The sequence below is a fragment of the Mustelus asterias genome, chromosome 8 (assembly GCF_964213995.1).
Source record: "Mustelus asterias chromosome 8, sMusAst1.hap1.1, whole genome shotgun sequence".
NCBI classification, from domain to species: Eukaryota; Metazoa; Chordata; class Chondrichthyes; order Carcharhiniformes; family Triakidae; genus Mustelus; species Mustelus asterias.
In genome coordinates this window covers 127,327,688-127,343,233 of record NC_135808.1, presented here as the reverse complement: position 1 = coordinate 127,343,233, position 15,546 = coordinate 127,327,688, and the positions used below count along the sequence as shown (strand labels likewise).

The window sequence follows — 15,546 nt, the reverse complement described above, 5'->3', positions numbered from 1 at the left end:
AGATCTGTGTAGCATGTTTAACCATTTCAGAATCTCTCCTTAAAGTACATTTGGAGTGTGATCAATGCTGTGACGTAAGAGATGTGGCAACCGATTTATACACAAGCTCCCACGGACAGTAACGCGATAATCATAGAATCCCTACAGTGCAGAAGGAGGCCATTCGGCCCATCGAGTCCGCACCCACCACAATCCCACCCAGGCTCTATTTCAGTAACCCCACGTAATTACCCTGCTTTACCCTGACACTAGGGGCAATTTAGCACAGCCAATCAACCTAACCCGCACATCTTTGGACTGTGGGAAGAAACCAGAGCACCCGGAGGAAACCCACGCAGGCAAATAATGATTTAATTTTTTTTGTAGCGATATTGATTGAAGGATAAATATTGGCCCGGATATCAAGGCCCCTTTACTGTAGGGTTTCTGCTATTTCTATGATATTTCCCCTGCTGTTTTTAGAATTTGTACATTCTTCTGAGCGAGCAGGCAAGGTCTTATTTCAATGATTAATCCAAAAATTAGCATCGCCGCCTGGACAGCCATTATTCAGTGCTGCGCTGGAGTGTCCACGTGACTGTGAAACTATTGGTCTGTCACACACAAACCCACGTGCTGCTTCACTGAAGTCCTGTTTTCCTTACCTGTTCATAGAATCCCTACAGTACAGAAGGAGGTCATTTGGCCCATCGAGTCTGTACCGACCACAATCCCACCCAACCCCTATTCCCGTAACCCCACGCATTCACCCTAGCTAATCTTCCTGACACTAAGGGTTAATTTATCATGGCCAATCAACCTAACCCGCACATCTTTGGACTGTGGGAGGAAAACCGGAGCACCCGGAGGAAACCCACGCAGACATGGGGAGAACGTGCAAACTCCACACAGACAGTGACCCGAGTCTGGAATTGAACCTGGGACCCTGGCGCTGTGAGGCAGCAGTGCTAACCACTGTGCCACTGTTCTGGCCTTTACCTGACCCACCCACACCACACTGTCCTTTGATGTGGCTCTCAGTTGTACATCATATTCTCAAGGCACCTAGGAAATAAATGACTGCATGCTGAAACTTAATTTAAAAAGAAAACATACCCCCGATAGCTGAGGGCTTGTACATTAGCCACTTTTCTATATATAATTTTGTTAATCCTTGGATGTACCCGATGAGGACAATTGATTGGAAAACTGGGCTGTATTCCTGCTGTTTTCGAGCCACTTTTGATTTATTTCTTGGAAACGGTAAGAATAAAAACCTGCTGAGCAAACAAATCAGACACTTTGCTCTTTACTGCCAATGTAGTGTGGGACACGCTGTGAGGAATTGATGGGATGCACAATTCAAGAGAACAGTAATCAGTGATATTCTCCCAAGCTAGTTAAAGTTTGTTCCGCCAAGCAGAATTACGTAGAATGCGGCATAGACTCAAGCTGTTTGGCCAAAATGTTTGAGGTGAGGATTATCGACTTGAAGGAGAGAAAGAACTTGCATTTATTTTAGGCCTATACTCTCTGGAATGTAGAAGAATGAGGGGAGATCAAATTGAGACATGCAAGATGGATAAAGTAGACGTGGAGCGGATGCTTCCTCTTGTGGGACATTCTAGGACAAGAGGTCGTAGTCTTAGGATAAGGGGTAGCAAATTTAAAACAGAGTTGAGGAGAAACTACTTCTCCCAAAGGATTGTGAATCTGTGGAATTCACTACCCCAAAGTGCGGTGTTCGGTGGGACAGTGAGTAAATTTAAGGAGGAGTTAGACAGATTTTTAATTGGGTTGAAGGGTTATGGGGAGAAGGCAGGAAAATGGGGATGAGGAGCATATCAGCCATGATCCAATGGTAGAGCAGAGCCGATGGGCCAAACGGCCTAATTCTATTCCTATATCTTATGAACTTATTTAGTGTCCTTCGTGACCTTGTGGCAGTTAAAATAATAATTGAGGAATATGTGTTGGCCAGGACATGATGGCACAGTGGTTGGCACTGCTGCCTCACAGCACCAGGGACCCAGCTTCGATTCCGGCCTCGGGTGACTGTGCGGAGTGTGCACGTTCTTCCCGTGTCTGAGTGGGTTTCCTCCGGGTGTACCGGTTTCCTACCACAGACCAAAGGTGTGCGGATTAGGTAAATTGGCTGTGCTAAATTGACCCTCAGTGTCCCAGGATGTGTAGCTTAGGGGGATTAGCAGGGTAACTACGAGGATGCAGTCTGGGTGAAAAGCTTTGTCAGAGAGTCGGTGCGGACTCGATGGGCCGAATGGTCTCCTTCTGCACTGTAGGGATTACATGTGTGACACTGGGAAGAATTGCTGCAATTATACAGGGCCTTAGTGAGGCCACACCTGGAATAGTATCTGCAGTTTTGGTTTCCTGACCTGAGGAAGGATTTTCTTGCTCTAGAGGGAGGGCAGGGAAGGTTTACCAGGCTGATTCCTGGGATGGTGGGACTGATGTATGAGGAGAAATTGCATTGGTTAGGATTATATTCGCTGGAGTTCAGAAGAATGAGGGGCATCTTATAGAAACCAATAAAATTCTAACAGGACTAGACGGGATAAATGTAAGAATGATGTTCCCGATGGTGGGGGCATCCAGAACCAGGGGTCCACAGTCTGAGGATACGGATAGACCACTGAGGACAGAAATTTCTTCACCCAGAAAATGGGTGCCAACTCTGGAGGTGACCAAATTCTGGATATGGTGACAGAAGCAATATATGGTGGGCAGCACGGTGGTACAGTGGTTAGCACTGCTGTTTCACAGCGCCAGGGACCTAGGTTCAATTCCCAGCTTGGGTCACTGTCTGTGTGGAGTCTGCACATTCTCTTTGTGTCTGTGTGGGTTTCCTCCGGGTGTTCCGGTTTCCTCCCTCAGTCCGAAAGACATGCTGGTTAGGTGCCTTGGCCATGCTAAATTCTCCCTCAGTGTACCCGAACAGGCGCCGGAGTGTGGCGACTAGGGGATTTTCACAGTGACTTCATGCAGTATGAGTGTAAACCTTGTGACTAATAAATAAACTTTACTTTATGTTTGCAAGTCTACAATTACAGAGGCAAATGGAGTATAGAATACTGGAGGCAGATTGCCAATGACTAACTCAGGAATGAGCAGAACTCAATTGATCTTGCAGAATCCAGCTCAAGAACAGATGTACCTCAGTGATATTTAGATGCATAAAACCTCATAACCCCCAAGATATAAGATTAAAGCAAAACAAAACACACGCCCTGGAATCTTCATGTGACTGAAGCACCAGTGGTCAGGAATACAAGTTATTGTTGTGCTAATATTTGCAATCACTGAGTTTGGTTTGTGGTTCCTAATCTAGATAAGGAATGTGCAATTTCGAACAACAAATGTGAGCTTGTCAGAAGCTACTGGATGGGACTGTCTTTTGGTTTGTGATTTCAAAAGATAGAAAGACTTGCATTTATCTAGCACCTTTCACATTCTCAGGACACTCCCCAAGTGCTTTATGGCCAAATCTCGTGATGCAGGGGTGAGTGGCAGCCAGTTTGCACACAAGCTGGTCACACAAACAGCAATGACCTGAATAACCCGGTATGATTGTGGTGATGTTTGGTTGAGGAATGAATGTTGGCCAAGACACTGGGGAACTCCATTGCTGCGGTGTAGCCTTTGTTAGCCCCCCTGTGAGAACAGATACAGCCTTTGCTTAACATTTGTCTGCAAGGCAGCAACTCCAGCAGTGCAGCGCTCCCTCAGCACTGCAGCGCTCCCTCAGTACTACAGCGCTCCCTCAGTACTACAGCGCTCCCTCAGTACTACAGCGCTCCCTCAGTACTGCAGCACTCCCTCAGTACTGCAGCATTCCCTCAGTACTGCGGCACTCCCTCAGTACTGCGGCACACCCTCAGTACCGTGGCACTCCCTCAGTACTGCGGCACACCCTCAGTACCGTGGCACTCCCTCAGCACTGCAGCATTCCCTCAGTACTGCGGCACTCCCTCAGTACTGCGGCACTCCCTCAGTACTGTGGCACTCCCTCAGCACTGCAGCATTCCCTCAGTACTGCGGCACTCCCTCAGTACTGCAGCATTCCCTCAGTACTGCGGCACTCCCTCAGTACTGCAGCATTCCCTCAGTACTGCGGCACTCCCTCAGTACTGCAGCATTCCCTCAGTACTGCGGCACTCCCTCAGTACTGCAGCATTCCCTCAGTACTGCGGCACTCCCTCAGTACTGCAGCATTCCCTCAGTACTGCGGCACTCCCTCAGCACTGCAGCATTCCCTCAGTACTGCGGCACTCCCTCAGTACTGCAGCATTCCCTCAGTACTGCGGCACTCCCTCAGTACTGCAGCATTCCCTCAGTACTGCGGCACACCCTCAGCATTCCCTCAGTACTGCGGCACACCCTCAGTACTGTGGCACTCCCTCAGCACTGCAGCATTCCCTCAGTACTGCGGCACTCCCTCAGTACTGTGGCACTCCCTCAGCATTCCCTCAGTACTGCGGCACACCCTCAGTACTGTGGCACTCCCTCAGCACTGCAGCATTCCCTCAGTACTGCGGCACTCCCTCAGTACTGTGGCACTCCCTCAGCATTCCCTCAGCACTGCAGCATTCCCTCAGTACTGCGGCACTCCCTCAGTACGGCGGCATTCCCTCAGTACTGTGGCACTTCCTCAGCACTGCAGCACTCCCTCAGCGCTGCAGCACTCCCTCAGTGCTGCAGCACTCCCTCAGTACTGCAGCACTCCCTCAATACTGCAGCACTCCCTCAGTACCGCGGCACTCCCTCAGTGCCGCGGCACTCCCTCAGTACCGCGGCACTCCCTCAGTGCTGCGGCACTCCCTCAGTACTACAGCACTCCCTCAATACTGCAGCACTCCCTCAGTACTGCGGCATTCCCTCAGTACTGCGGCACTCCCTCAGTACCGCGGCACTCCCTCAGTACTGCGGCACTCCCTCAGTACCGCGGCACTCCCTCAGTACCGCGGCACTCCCTCAGTACCGCGGCACTCCCTCAGTGCCGCGGCACTCCCTCAGTGCCGCGGCACTCCCTCAGTACCGCGGCACTCCCTCAGTACCGCGGCACTCCCTCAGTACCGCGGCACTCCCTCAGTGCTGCGGCACTCCCTCAGTGCTGCGGCACTCCCTCAGTGCTGCGGCACTCCCTCAGTACCGCGGCACTCCCTCAGCGCTGCAGCACTCCCTCAGTACTGCGGCACTCCCTCAGTACTGCGGCACTCCCTCAGTGCCGCGGCACTCCCTCAGTACTGCGGCACTCCCTCAGTGCCGCGGCACTCCCTCAGTGCCGCGGCACTCCCTCAGTGCCGCGGCACTCCCTCAGTACCGCGGCACTCCCTCAGTACCGCGGCACTCCCTCAGTGCCGCGGCACTCCCTCAGTGCTGCGGCACTCCCTCAGTGCTGCGGCACTCCCTCAGTACCGCGGCACTCCCTCAGCGCTGCAGCACTCCCTCAGTACTGCGGCACTCCCTCAGTACTGCGGCACTCCCTCAGTACTGCGGCACTCCCTCAGTACTGCGGCACTCCCTCAGTGCTGCGGCACTCCCTCAGTACCGCGGCACTCCCTCAGTGCTGCGGCACTCCCTCAGTACTGCAGTACTCCCTCAGTACTGCAGCACTCCCTCAGTGCTGCACCATGGAGTTTCAGCCTGGACTCTGCGCTCACACCTCTGTAGGGGACAAGATCATGGAGTCATAGAGGTTTACAGCCCTTTGGCCCAACTTCTCCATGCCACCCAGTTTTTAACCACTAAGCTAGTCCCAATTGCCCGCATTTGACCCATATCCCTCTATACCCATCTTACTCATGTAACTGTCTAAATGCTTTTTAAAAGATAAAATTGTACCCACCTCGACTACTACCTTTAGCAGCTCGTCCACACAGTCACCACCCTCTGTGTGAAAAAACGGCCCCTTTGGACCCTTTTGTCTCTCTCTCCTCTCCCCTTAAACCTGATGAAGGAGCAGCGCTCCGAAAGCTGGTGATTTCAAATAAACCTGCTGGACGATAACCTGGTGTCGTGTGACCTCTCAGCTTGTGCACCCCAGTCCAACACTGGCATCTCTGGAGGGGATTCCAGAGGTACGAGTGCTACCCTCTGAGTCACGGCTGACCCCTAATTAGGTTTAATTCTCCTTGATTGAAATAGGCAGTTGTTAATGAAACATACGCGCGTCTGAGTTGCGTACCTTGGCTGCCAATAAGCCTTTGACTGGTTCTGAAACCATTCAGTATCAACGTGTTAACATCACACAGCCTTGCACGAAAACTGTCTTGCTGCCTATCCAGTTACATTTCAGTTGACACTGTCTGTGCTGAGGCTGATGCTTCATTTTCTGACTTTCTTTCCAATTAACTCAGCAGCCTCCCAAGGCTCCAATTCTGTTTCTCGTTATGCAAGTCCGTCCACGCCCTGGTGATTGTGCTCTGCATTCATAGCTTCAGATTTCCCACCCTGTATTGAAGGAACCCTGCCGCGTTCTCCTCGGTAAAATGGCTGAAACATCTTGAGCCTCCCCTGTGTCCTGCAGGGAATAAAAAATTCCTTCCAGTTCCCCAAGGATGCAGTTTTCACATTTCTCCGAAGACTAACCTATAGCTCAAAGCTCGAATCTCCCTGTTGGATCCAGTCATTCCTTTAAACAGACGGGGGGATGGCATTTGGTGTGAGTTTAAAATGGTTTTCTTTTATTGAACAGAACTTTAAAAATTTAACATGACAGAAGAAAAAGCGAACTTAGAGACTGGCTTCTCAGCCAGGCTCTGTACTGAACTTGAACACCGTTCCAAAATATATTTCAACCCTTATCTCATTATTGGCCAAGTCCTTGGCAGGCTTTCTCCGTCTAGAAAAACAATCCTTGCAGCTGTTGTTGTTTGCCTGCATTGCGTACCCTTCAGGAATGCAGACAATTTTTCGCTAACCCATCATGCCTTCTGATTCTAATGTAGTCAAGCCAGCTACAGTTGGTCAGCTTAGCAGAGTTAGTTGCATAGGCAGAAATATCTTTGCATAGACTGAAGCATCATCTCCACATCTAGACTGAAGCAACCAGGGCTAAGCTTACATAGGATCTCTCACCCCCCCCTCACTCAACAGTACCCTCAGCCTCAGAATGTCCTCTTACTGCAAATGGTGCTCCCACCTTCTCAACCCTCACAATTCCTCATATACGCGCTGCACCCTCCTCGATCGCAGGACAGCATGGTATCTTAGCTTTACACACTTCTTCCCTCCTAATTTCCTGAGTTTTGGGGCGCAAAGGGAGCGGGGGTGCGAGGGAGGCAGGAGTGCGAGGGGGGCAGGGGAACGGATGTGAGGAGAGCGGGGGAGCAGGACCTTGCTGGCAGGGTAGGACCAATTTGTTTGTGCGTGTCTGTGTGTGTGTGTGTGTGTGTGGGGGGGCGGGCGGGGGGGGGGGGGGGGGGTGGCTGGAGTTCGAGATTTTCACTCCTCTTTGCTCCAATGTGCTCCTGGCTGGCCACCCATCAGCTGCCCTCTGTAATCTTCAGGGCATCCACAGCCCTGGCATCTGGGATTGCATTACCTCCCCTCCCCTCCCCCCCCCCCACCTCTCCCCTCCCCTCCCACACCCCCTCCCCCACCCCTCCCCTCCCCTCCCAGGCTGATAAATTCTCACTTGGTTTGTGGCCTTGCCCCCTCGCTAAATCTGTCAGCTGTGGTGTTCACTGGACCGTATTTTCGCTTCCGAGTCACGTCCCTCTTCAGAGACTTGAACAGAAAAATAATCTAAGCTGACAATCCCAGTGCTCTGTGGAGGGAGTGCTACATTGTCTGAGGTGCTGTCCTTTGGCTGAGATGTTAAACTGAGGCCCTGTCCAGCCTTTCGAGTGGAGAGCAGGGAATTCTTCTAATATAAGGCAGATTAGCTGGTCACTCTGGTATTGCTCTTTGTGGGAGCTTGCTCTGCGCAAGTCGCTGTGCGCAAGTCGCTGTGCGCACGTCGCTGTGTGTGTGTCGCTGTGTCACTGTGTGCAAGTCACTGCCACGCTTCCTTACATTCCAACAGCAGCTACGCTTCAAGAATACTTCACCGGCCGCAAAGCACGTTGGGACACCTGAATCCTTAAACAGCATTGTTTATAGAATCATAGAATCCTATAGTGCAGAAAGAGGCCATTCGGCCCATCGAGTCGGCACCGAACACAATCCCACCCAGGCCCTATCCCCGTAACCCCACACATTTACCCTACCTAAACCCCCTGACATTAAGGGTCAATTTAGCATGGCCAATCCACCTAACCCGCACATCTTTGGAGTGTGGGAGGAAACTGGAGCACCCGGAGGAAACCCACGCAGACACGAGGGAGAACGTGCAAACTCCACGCAGACAGTGACCTGAGCCGGGAACCGAACCCGGGTCCCTGGCGTCGTGAGGCAGAGCTTACACACGGGTTTCTCTGTCTTTAATCAAAAGTCAACTCTGCGTCAGCTGCGGTGCCTGAAGTGAGTGAGTTCATTGATGTGCGGCTGGTGAATCGAAACGAAAATGTTTGATTTCTTGCAGGGGGAAGGGCCAGGAGAACGGTATTGGAGATAAGGTTGTTGATGAGATTGTTTAGGCTGCGCTGTGTGAGAATGCTTCACAGCAAAACGGCCAAGGGCAGAGGTAATTTGTCAGTGAGGTCAGCTGCCACTTCTGGGGGAATGCACATCTGATGTTAATAAATGGAATGATTGATGGGACTAACTGGATGATGAAAAGTGCAAAGCAACCCACACAATGGACTTGCATGTTAATTGGACGATTTTAAACACCAGCCGCGTATTATAGATTACTGTTTGAGACCGGCTAGCCCAACAGAATGTTAATGGGCTGTGGCTTCCAATTTCTTTTCTTCCCCCTCCACCCCCTGCCTCCCATGTATGTATATGCACCATTTTCAAAAGTACTCGAAGTGTGAAGCATTGCAGTGAAAGCAGGTGGCGGCTGCTGCATAATTGGAGCAGAAGTTCAATTTAATCCCACAACAGGATTTAAAATGTGCTTGGCAAAAAAAAATAATCTGTGCACCTCACCGAGCTCACATGATATTTGAAGGAGCAATCTCGCATCGAATGTGGTCAAATTGTGTGTTGCAGCCGGCTGTACACAGGCTAGATTGAACTCCAATGAGTTTAGATGCAATCGGTTTAAATGGCAAACACTGACTTGCTGGATTCCTAGCTGAACTAACGGAACACCGCCTGCATAAAACAATCCCTTCTCATCATTATTTCTCTGCCTGAGCTCTTTATGTAGCTTTTTTTGTACTTAATATTTTAACTCTTCAGAGGCAAGAATCGAGTCAGACTAGCCTCCTTTCATATAGCACTTGGGGCGAATGGGATCAAAGGTTATGGGGAGAGAGCAGGATTAGGCTATTGAGTTGGATGATCAGCCATGATCGTAATGAATGGCGGAGCAGGCTCGAAGGGCCGAATGGCCTCCTTCTGCTCCTATGTTTCTATGTTTAACTACCTTATCTACCTGTCCTGCCCTCTTCAGAGATCTATGGGCGGCACGGTGGCACAGTGGTTAGCACCTGCTGCCTCACAGCGCCAGGGACCCGGGTTCGATTCCCGGCTTGGGCCATTGTCTGTGTGGAGTCAGCACATTCTCCCCGTGTCTGGATAAAAGCAAATTACTGCGGCTGCTGGAATCTGAAACCAAAAGCGAAAATGCTGGAAAATCTCAGGTCTGGCAGCAGCTGTAAGGAGAGAAAAACAGATGCTGCCAGACCTGCTGAGATTTTCCAGCATTTTCGCTTTTGGCTCCCCGTGCCTGCGTGGGTTTCCTCCGGGTGCTCCGGTTTCGTCTCACAGTCTGAACGATGTGTGGGTTAGGTGGATTGGCCGTGCTAAATTGACCCTCAGTGCCAGGGGGACGAACTAGGGTAAATGCATGGGGTTATAAGGATAGGGCCTGGGTGGGATTGTGGTCAGTGCATACTCGATGGGCTGAATGGCCTCCTTCTGCACTGTAGAATTCTATGATTCTATAACAATATGGTCTGGCAGCTATACAAATAAAGATAAAATGGAGATGAGGAGAAACTGCCTCTCTCCAAGGGTGGTGAATCCATGTCTAAGGAAGGATATTCTGGCCTTGGAGAGGGTCCAGAGGAGGTTCACGAAAATGATTCCAGGAATGAAAGCCTTGACGTATGAGGAGCATCTGAGGACTCTGGATCTCCACTCGATGGAGTTTAGAAGTATGAGGGGGGGATCTCATTGAAGCTTACAGGATACTGAAAGGCCTGGATAGAGTGGACGTGGGGAAGATGTTTCCATTAGTCGGAGAGACTCGGATCCGAGGGCACAGCCTCAGAGTAAAGGGACAACCTTTTAGAACCGAGATGAGGAATTTCTTCAGCCAGAGAGTGGCGAACTGTGGAATTCATTGCCACAGAGGGCTGTGGAGGCCGGGTCATTGAGTGTATTTAAGACTGAGATAGACAGGGTCTTGATTGGTAAGAGGATCAAAGGTTACAGGGAGAAGGGAGTTGAGAAACGTATCGGCCATGATTGAATGGCGGAGCAGACTGGATGGACAGAATGGTCTCATTCTGCTCCTATATCTTATGGTCTTATGAATCTGTGGAATTCACTACCCCAGAGTGCGGTGGATGCTGGAACTTTGGGTAAATTTGAGGAGGAGATAGACAGATTTGTAATTAGTAATGGGTTGAAGGGTAATGGAGAACGGGCAGGAAAGTGGAGTTGAGGCTGAGATGAGATCAACCATGATGATATTGAATGGCGGAGCAGGCTTGAGGAGCTGAAGTGCCCACTCCTGCTCCTAGTTCTTATTGTTTAGGGCTGAAAGAACATAACAACAACAATAAAACATTTAAATTCTGCCTTGAACAAGCTGAAATGAAGCTTGTTCAAAGAAGTGGTTTTTAAGGAGCGTCTTAAAGAACTACCTGCAAATTCCCCTCCCAGTCACTCACCATCCTGACTTGAAAATATATTGGCTGTTCCTTCACTGTCACTTGGTCAAAATCCTGGAACTCCCTCCCTAACAGCAGTGTGGGTGTACCTACAGCTCATGGACTGCAGCGGTTAGATTCATAGAGGTTTACAGCATGGAAACAGGCCCTTCGGCCCAACTTGTCCATGCCACCCTTTTTTTTAAACCCCGAAGCTAGTTCCAATTGCCCGTGTTTGGCCCATATCCCTCTATACCCATCTTACCCATGTAACTATCTAAATGCTTAATAGATAAAATTGCACCCGCCTCTACTACTACCTCTGGCAGCTTGTTCCAGACACTCACCACCCTCTGTGTGAAAACATTGCCCCTCTGGACCCTTTTGTATTAAGAAGGAAACTCACCACCACCTTCTCAAGGGCAATGAGGGATGGGCAATAAATGCTGGCCGAGCGAGCGACACCCACACACCATGGAAGAATCTTTTTAAAAAGGAGGGATAGAGAGGTTTGATCTCCATGTCAGCCTTGCAACAACAGATAGTTCTCTCTGGCAGTCTGAATCAATAACTGTGATACCTTTTCGAACCAGGCAAAGCTTCCCTGATTTTAGTCCAGTCTACCACTCCTGTGTTCAAATCCTTTTTGCTAATACCTCTAACCAAGCAGTGCTCTTTTAGCAAGTAATCCAGAACTTCCCGTCCCATCCTTTCAAAAAGCTGGGTACATGAATCAGGAAAAGTTAGCAAGCAGGTACAACACGGGATTAGGAAGACAAGTGGAATGTGGCCATTTATTGCTAGGGGAATGGAATATAACAGTTGGGATGTTTTGCTGCAGTTGTACTGATGGTGAGATCATAGTATAGTGCAGTGTACAGAATGATCAGAGTGCAGTGTACAGTTTTGGTCTCCTTATTTAAGAAAGGATAGAAGGTGTTAGAAAGGAGTTCAGAAAAAATTCCTTCGACTGATACCTTGAGGGGGGCAGAGTTACTTTAAGAGGAAAGGTTGCACAGACTGGGTCTGTGTCCATTGAATTTCAGAAGCATGGGTGGTGATCTTGTTGAAACATATAAGATGTTGAGGAAACTTGACAAGATGGATGCTGAATGGTTGTTTCCCCTTGTGGGAGAGACTAGAGCTAAGTGGTGGCACGGTGGCGCAGTGGTTAGCACTGCTACCTCACAGAGCCAGGGACCTGGGTTCAATTCCCAGCTTGGGTCACTGTCTGCGTGGAGTTTGCACATTCTCCCCCTGTCTGCGTGGGTTTCCTCTGGGTGCTCCGGTTTCCTCCCACAGTCTGAAGATGTGTGGGTTAGGTGGATTGGCCATGCTAAATTGCTCCTTAGTGTCCCAAAATCATAGAATATTAGAATCTACAGAAGGAGGCCACTTTGGCCCATTGAGTCTGCACTGACAACAATCCTGCCCAAGTCATGTCCTATCCCCGTAACCCCACTTATTTACCTCCTATTCCCTCTGGAATTAAGGGCAATTTAGCATGGCCAATCCACCTAACCCGCACATACTTAGGCTGTGGAAGGAAACCGGAGCACCCGGAGGAAACCCACGCAGGCATGGGGAGAATGTGCAAACTCCACACAGACAGTGATCCAAGCCGGGAGTCGAACCCGGGTCCCTGACGCTGTGAGGCAGCAGTGCTAACCACTGTGCCACCGTGCCACCCCAAATGTTAAGGCCAGGAGAATTAGCAGGGTAAATATGCGGGGTTACGGGGATAGGGCCTGGGTGAGATGCTCTGACGGAGAGTTGGTGCAGACTCGATGGGCCTCCTTCCGCACTGTAGGGATTCTATGACAGTTTAAAAATAAAGAGTTTTTAACTGGAGATGAGAAGAAATTCTTTCTCTGAGCGTCATGAATCTTCCCCAGAGAGCGGGGAAGGCAAGCTCAATGTTTATTTTTAAGGTAAAGTTAGATAGATTTTGACTAACAAGGCAGTCAGAGGTAGACAGAGAATGGGGAGTTGAGGCCACAGTCAGCCATGGTGTTACAGAATGGCAGAGCAGGCTCGAGGGGCCGAATGGCCTACTCCTTCTAAATCATATGTCCGTAAGCTGACTCTGAAAGTCCATTCGGCAGGCGTGGTTTTTAAATGCCAACACAGCCGGCTGATCATTTCTCTTTTCTTGTCTTTCAGAAACCAAAGCAAAAAGACTGGCATCCCCCAGACGGCTTTATCCTCGGCCTCTGGACACTAATCCTCTTGGTATTCTTCAAAAGCTACGGACTGAAGCACCTCAAGCACATTTTCTGATGGATGTTGCTGAGCTGGCAATGGGAGGGCCCATTCCTCAATCCCCGGCCCTCTGAGAAGGATTTTCCTGTCGGCGGAATGCACTGCTGTAAATTATTTTTGTTTGTTCTTTTTGAGGTTTTTATTTTTTGGGGAGTGTGGCTTGAAGGTGAAATAATGGGGAAGGGGTGAGCTTGAGGGTGCGTTTAGGGGTTTAGAGTTGAGGTGAAGCTACACTTGTGTGTAAATTGGCTGGAATATCCAGAACTGGCTGCGGGGCGAAGCAGAGTGAAGCCCCCTCGGTAAGGGGCACTTGTTCTACTCATCTCTGATGTTCAGTCAGACCATGACTCTGGACTCGGGCTGAATTTACACCATAAACACCAGCGTTGGTGCGAAGGGAAACAAGCCAACGCTTGAAAACTACCTTTGTTCCAGTAAAAATGACTGAAAAAGATGCTTTGACTGATCATAAGTGGTCATAAAAATAAAATATATCCTGAAACGCCTGACACAGTCTGACAATATTACCTACAAAGTTGCATTATTCTGTCTTAACCTCTCACAGTAGACAAATATCATGATTAAGAATCAAACCTCTGTTCAGAGTTTGCATTCATTTTCTTTGTTTTGTTTTTCTTTGTTCATGAGGTGAATCAGGCCTTATTTGTGGACAAAGTTTCCTAACTCCGCAGTCACGTCAGGTGGGCAGCTGTTAGTGGGTGGCACGATGGTTAGCGCTGCTGCCTCACAGCGCCAGGGACCCGGGTTCGATTCCCAACTTGGGCCACTGTCTGTGTGGAGTCTGCATGTTCTCCCTGTGTCTGCGTGGGTTTCCTCCAGGTGCTGCGGTTTCCTCCCACACGGGGATAGGGTGCAGGGTGAGCCTGGGTGCGATGCTCTGTTGGGGTGCTGGTGCAGACTCAATGGACTGAAAGACCTGCTGGTTAGGTGCATTGGCCATGCTAAGTTCTCCCTCAGTGTACCCGAACAGGCGCCAGAGTGTGGTGACTAGGGGATTTTCACAGTAACTTCATTGCAGTGTTTAATGTAAGCCTACTTGTGACAATAATAAATAAACTTTAACTTTTACTTGGTTCAGTTGGCGACCCTCTGGTCTGTGAATCAGGTGTACATTGCTGCAGGAGTGCTGGACTGCCAGCAGAGCTGGCTTTCAGAACAGATTTTTTTTTCATAGAATCCCAGAATCATAGAAACCCTCCAGTGCAGAAAGCGGCCATTTGGACCATCGCGTCTGCACCGGCACTCCGACAGAGCATCTCACCCAGGCCCACCCCGTACCCTATCCCCATAACCCCACACACCTACCCTGCTAATCCCTGCAGCCGACACATCTTTGGACACCAATTCAGCATGGCCATTCCACCTAGCATGCAGGTCTCTGGAGTGTGGGAGGAAACTGGAGCACCCGAAGGAAACCCACGCAGACACGGGGAGAATGTGCTAACTCCACACAGACAGTGACCCAAGGCAGGAATCAAACCCGAGACCCTGGCGCTGAGGCAACAGTGCAAATTTTCCTACCACCATTTCAGAGAGAATTTCAATGTTCTGGTCAATATTTATCCCTTAAACAAATGCCACCAACGCACACTCACTAACAGATTGTTTATCTGACTCGCTTGCTTTTCCTGGGACCTTAGAATCTTAGAAATCTTAGAAACCCTACAGCACAGAAAGAGGCCATTCGGCCCATCGAGGCTGCACCAACCACAACCCCACCCAGGCCCTACCCTCATATCCCTACATATCTACCCACTAATCCCTCTAACCTATGCATCCCAGGACACTAAGGGCAATTTTAGCTTGGCCAATCAACCTAACCTGCACATCTTTGGACTGTGGGAGGAAACCGGAGCACCCGGAGGAAACCCACGCAGACACGAGGAGAATGTGCAAACTCCACACAGACAGTGACCCAAGCTGGGAATCGAACCCAGGTCCCTGGAGCTGTGAAGCAGCAGTGCTAACCACTGTGCTACCGTACCTTGCCACATGAAGATTAGCTGTTTACCCACATAACAGTTGCTGCATTTTGAAAGTAATTTTTTATTAAATGCGACCTGACTTTATATGAATGTTCAACCTTTCTCAGGCTCTGCGTAAAATTTGTTTGAACCTCGCTAACAGTATGATTTAGAATTGTGGAAGCAGACAACAAAAGGAGGCCATTCAGCCCTACATGTCTGTGCGAGCTCTTTGAAAGAGCTCTCAAATTATTCCCACCTCTCCCTGTTCTTTCTCCACTTTCCACATTTACATCCAATTTTGACAGGTACCATTGAAGCTGCCTCCACTGCCCGTCAAACAGCATTTTAGATAACAACTCACTGAG

At 49.7% G+C, this 15,546-nt stretch overlaps 1 protein-coding gene across 1 annotated transcript in view; it reads left to right on the top strand.

Moving 5' to 3' along the window:
* The window catches only part of pigk (phosphatidylinositol glycan anchor biosynthesis, class K), a 165,485-nt gene extending 150,202 nt beyond the window's left edge, over window positions 1–15,283 (top strand). Inside the window, exon 11 of the mRNA XM_078218940.1 lies at window positions 13,095–15,283. Within this exon, the coding sequence (XP_078075066.1) occupies window positions 13,095–13,211 (117 nt within the window). The 3' untranslated portion in view covers window positions 13,212–15,283. The remainder of the gene's footprint in view (window positions 1–13,094) is intronic.
* The last annotated feature ends 263 nt before the right edge of the window (window positions 15,284–15,546 follow it).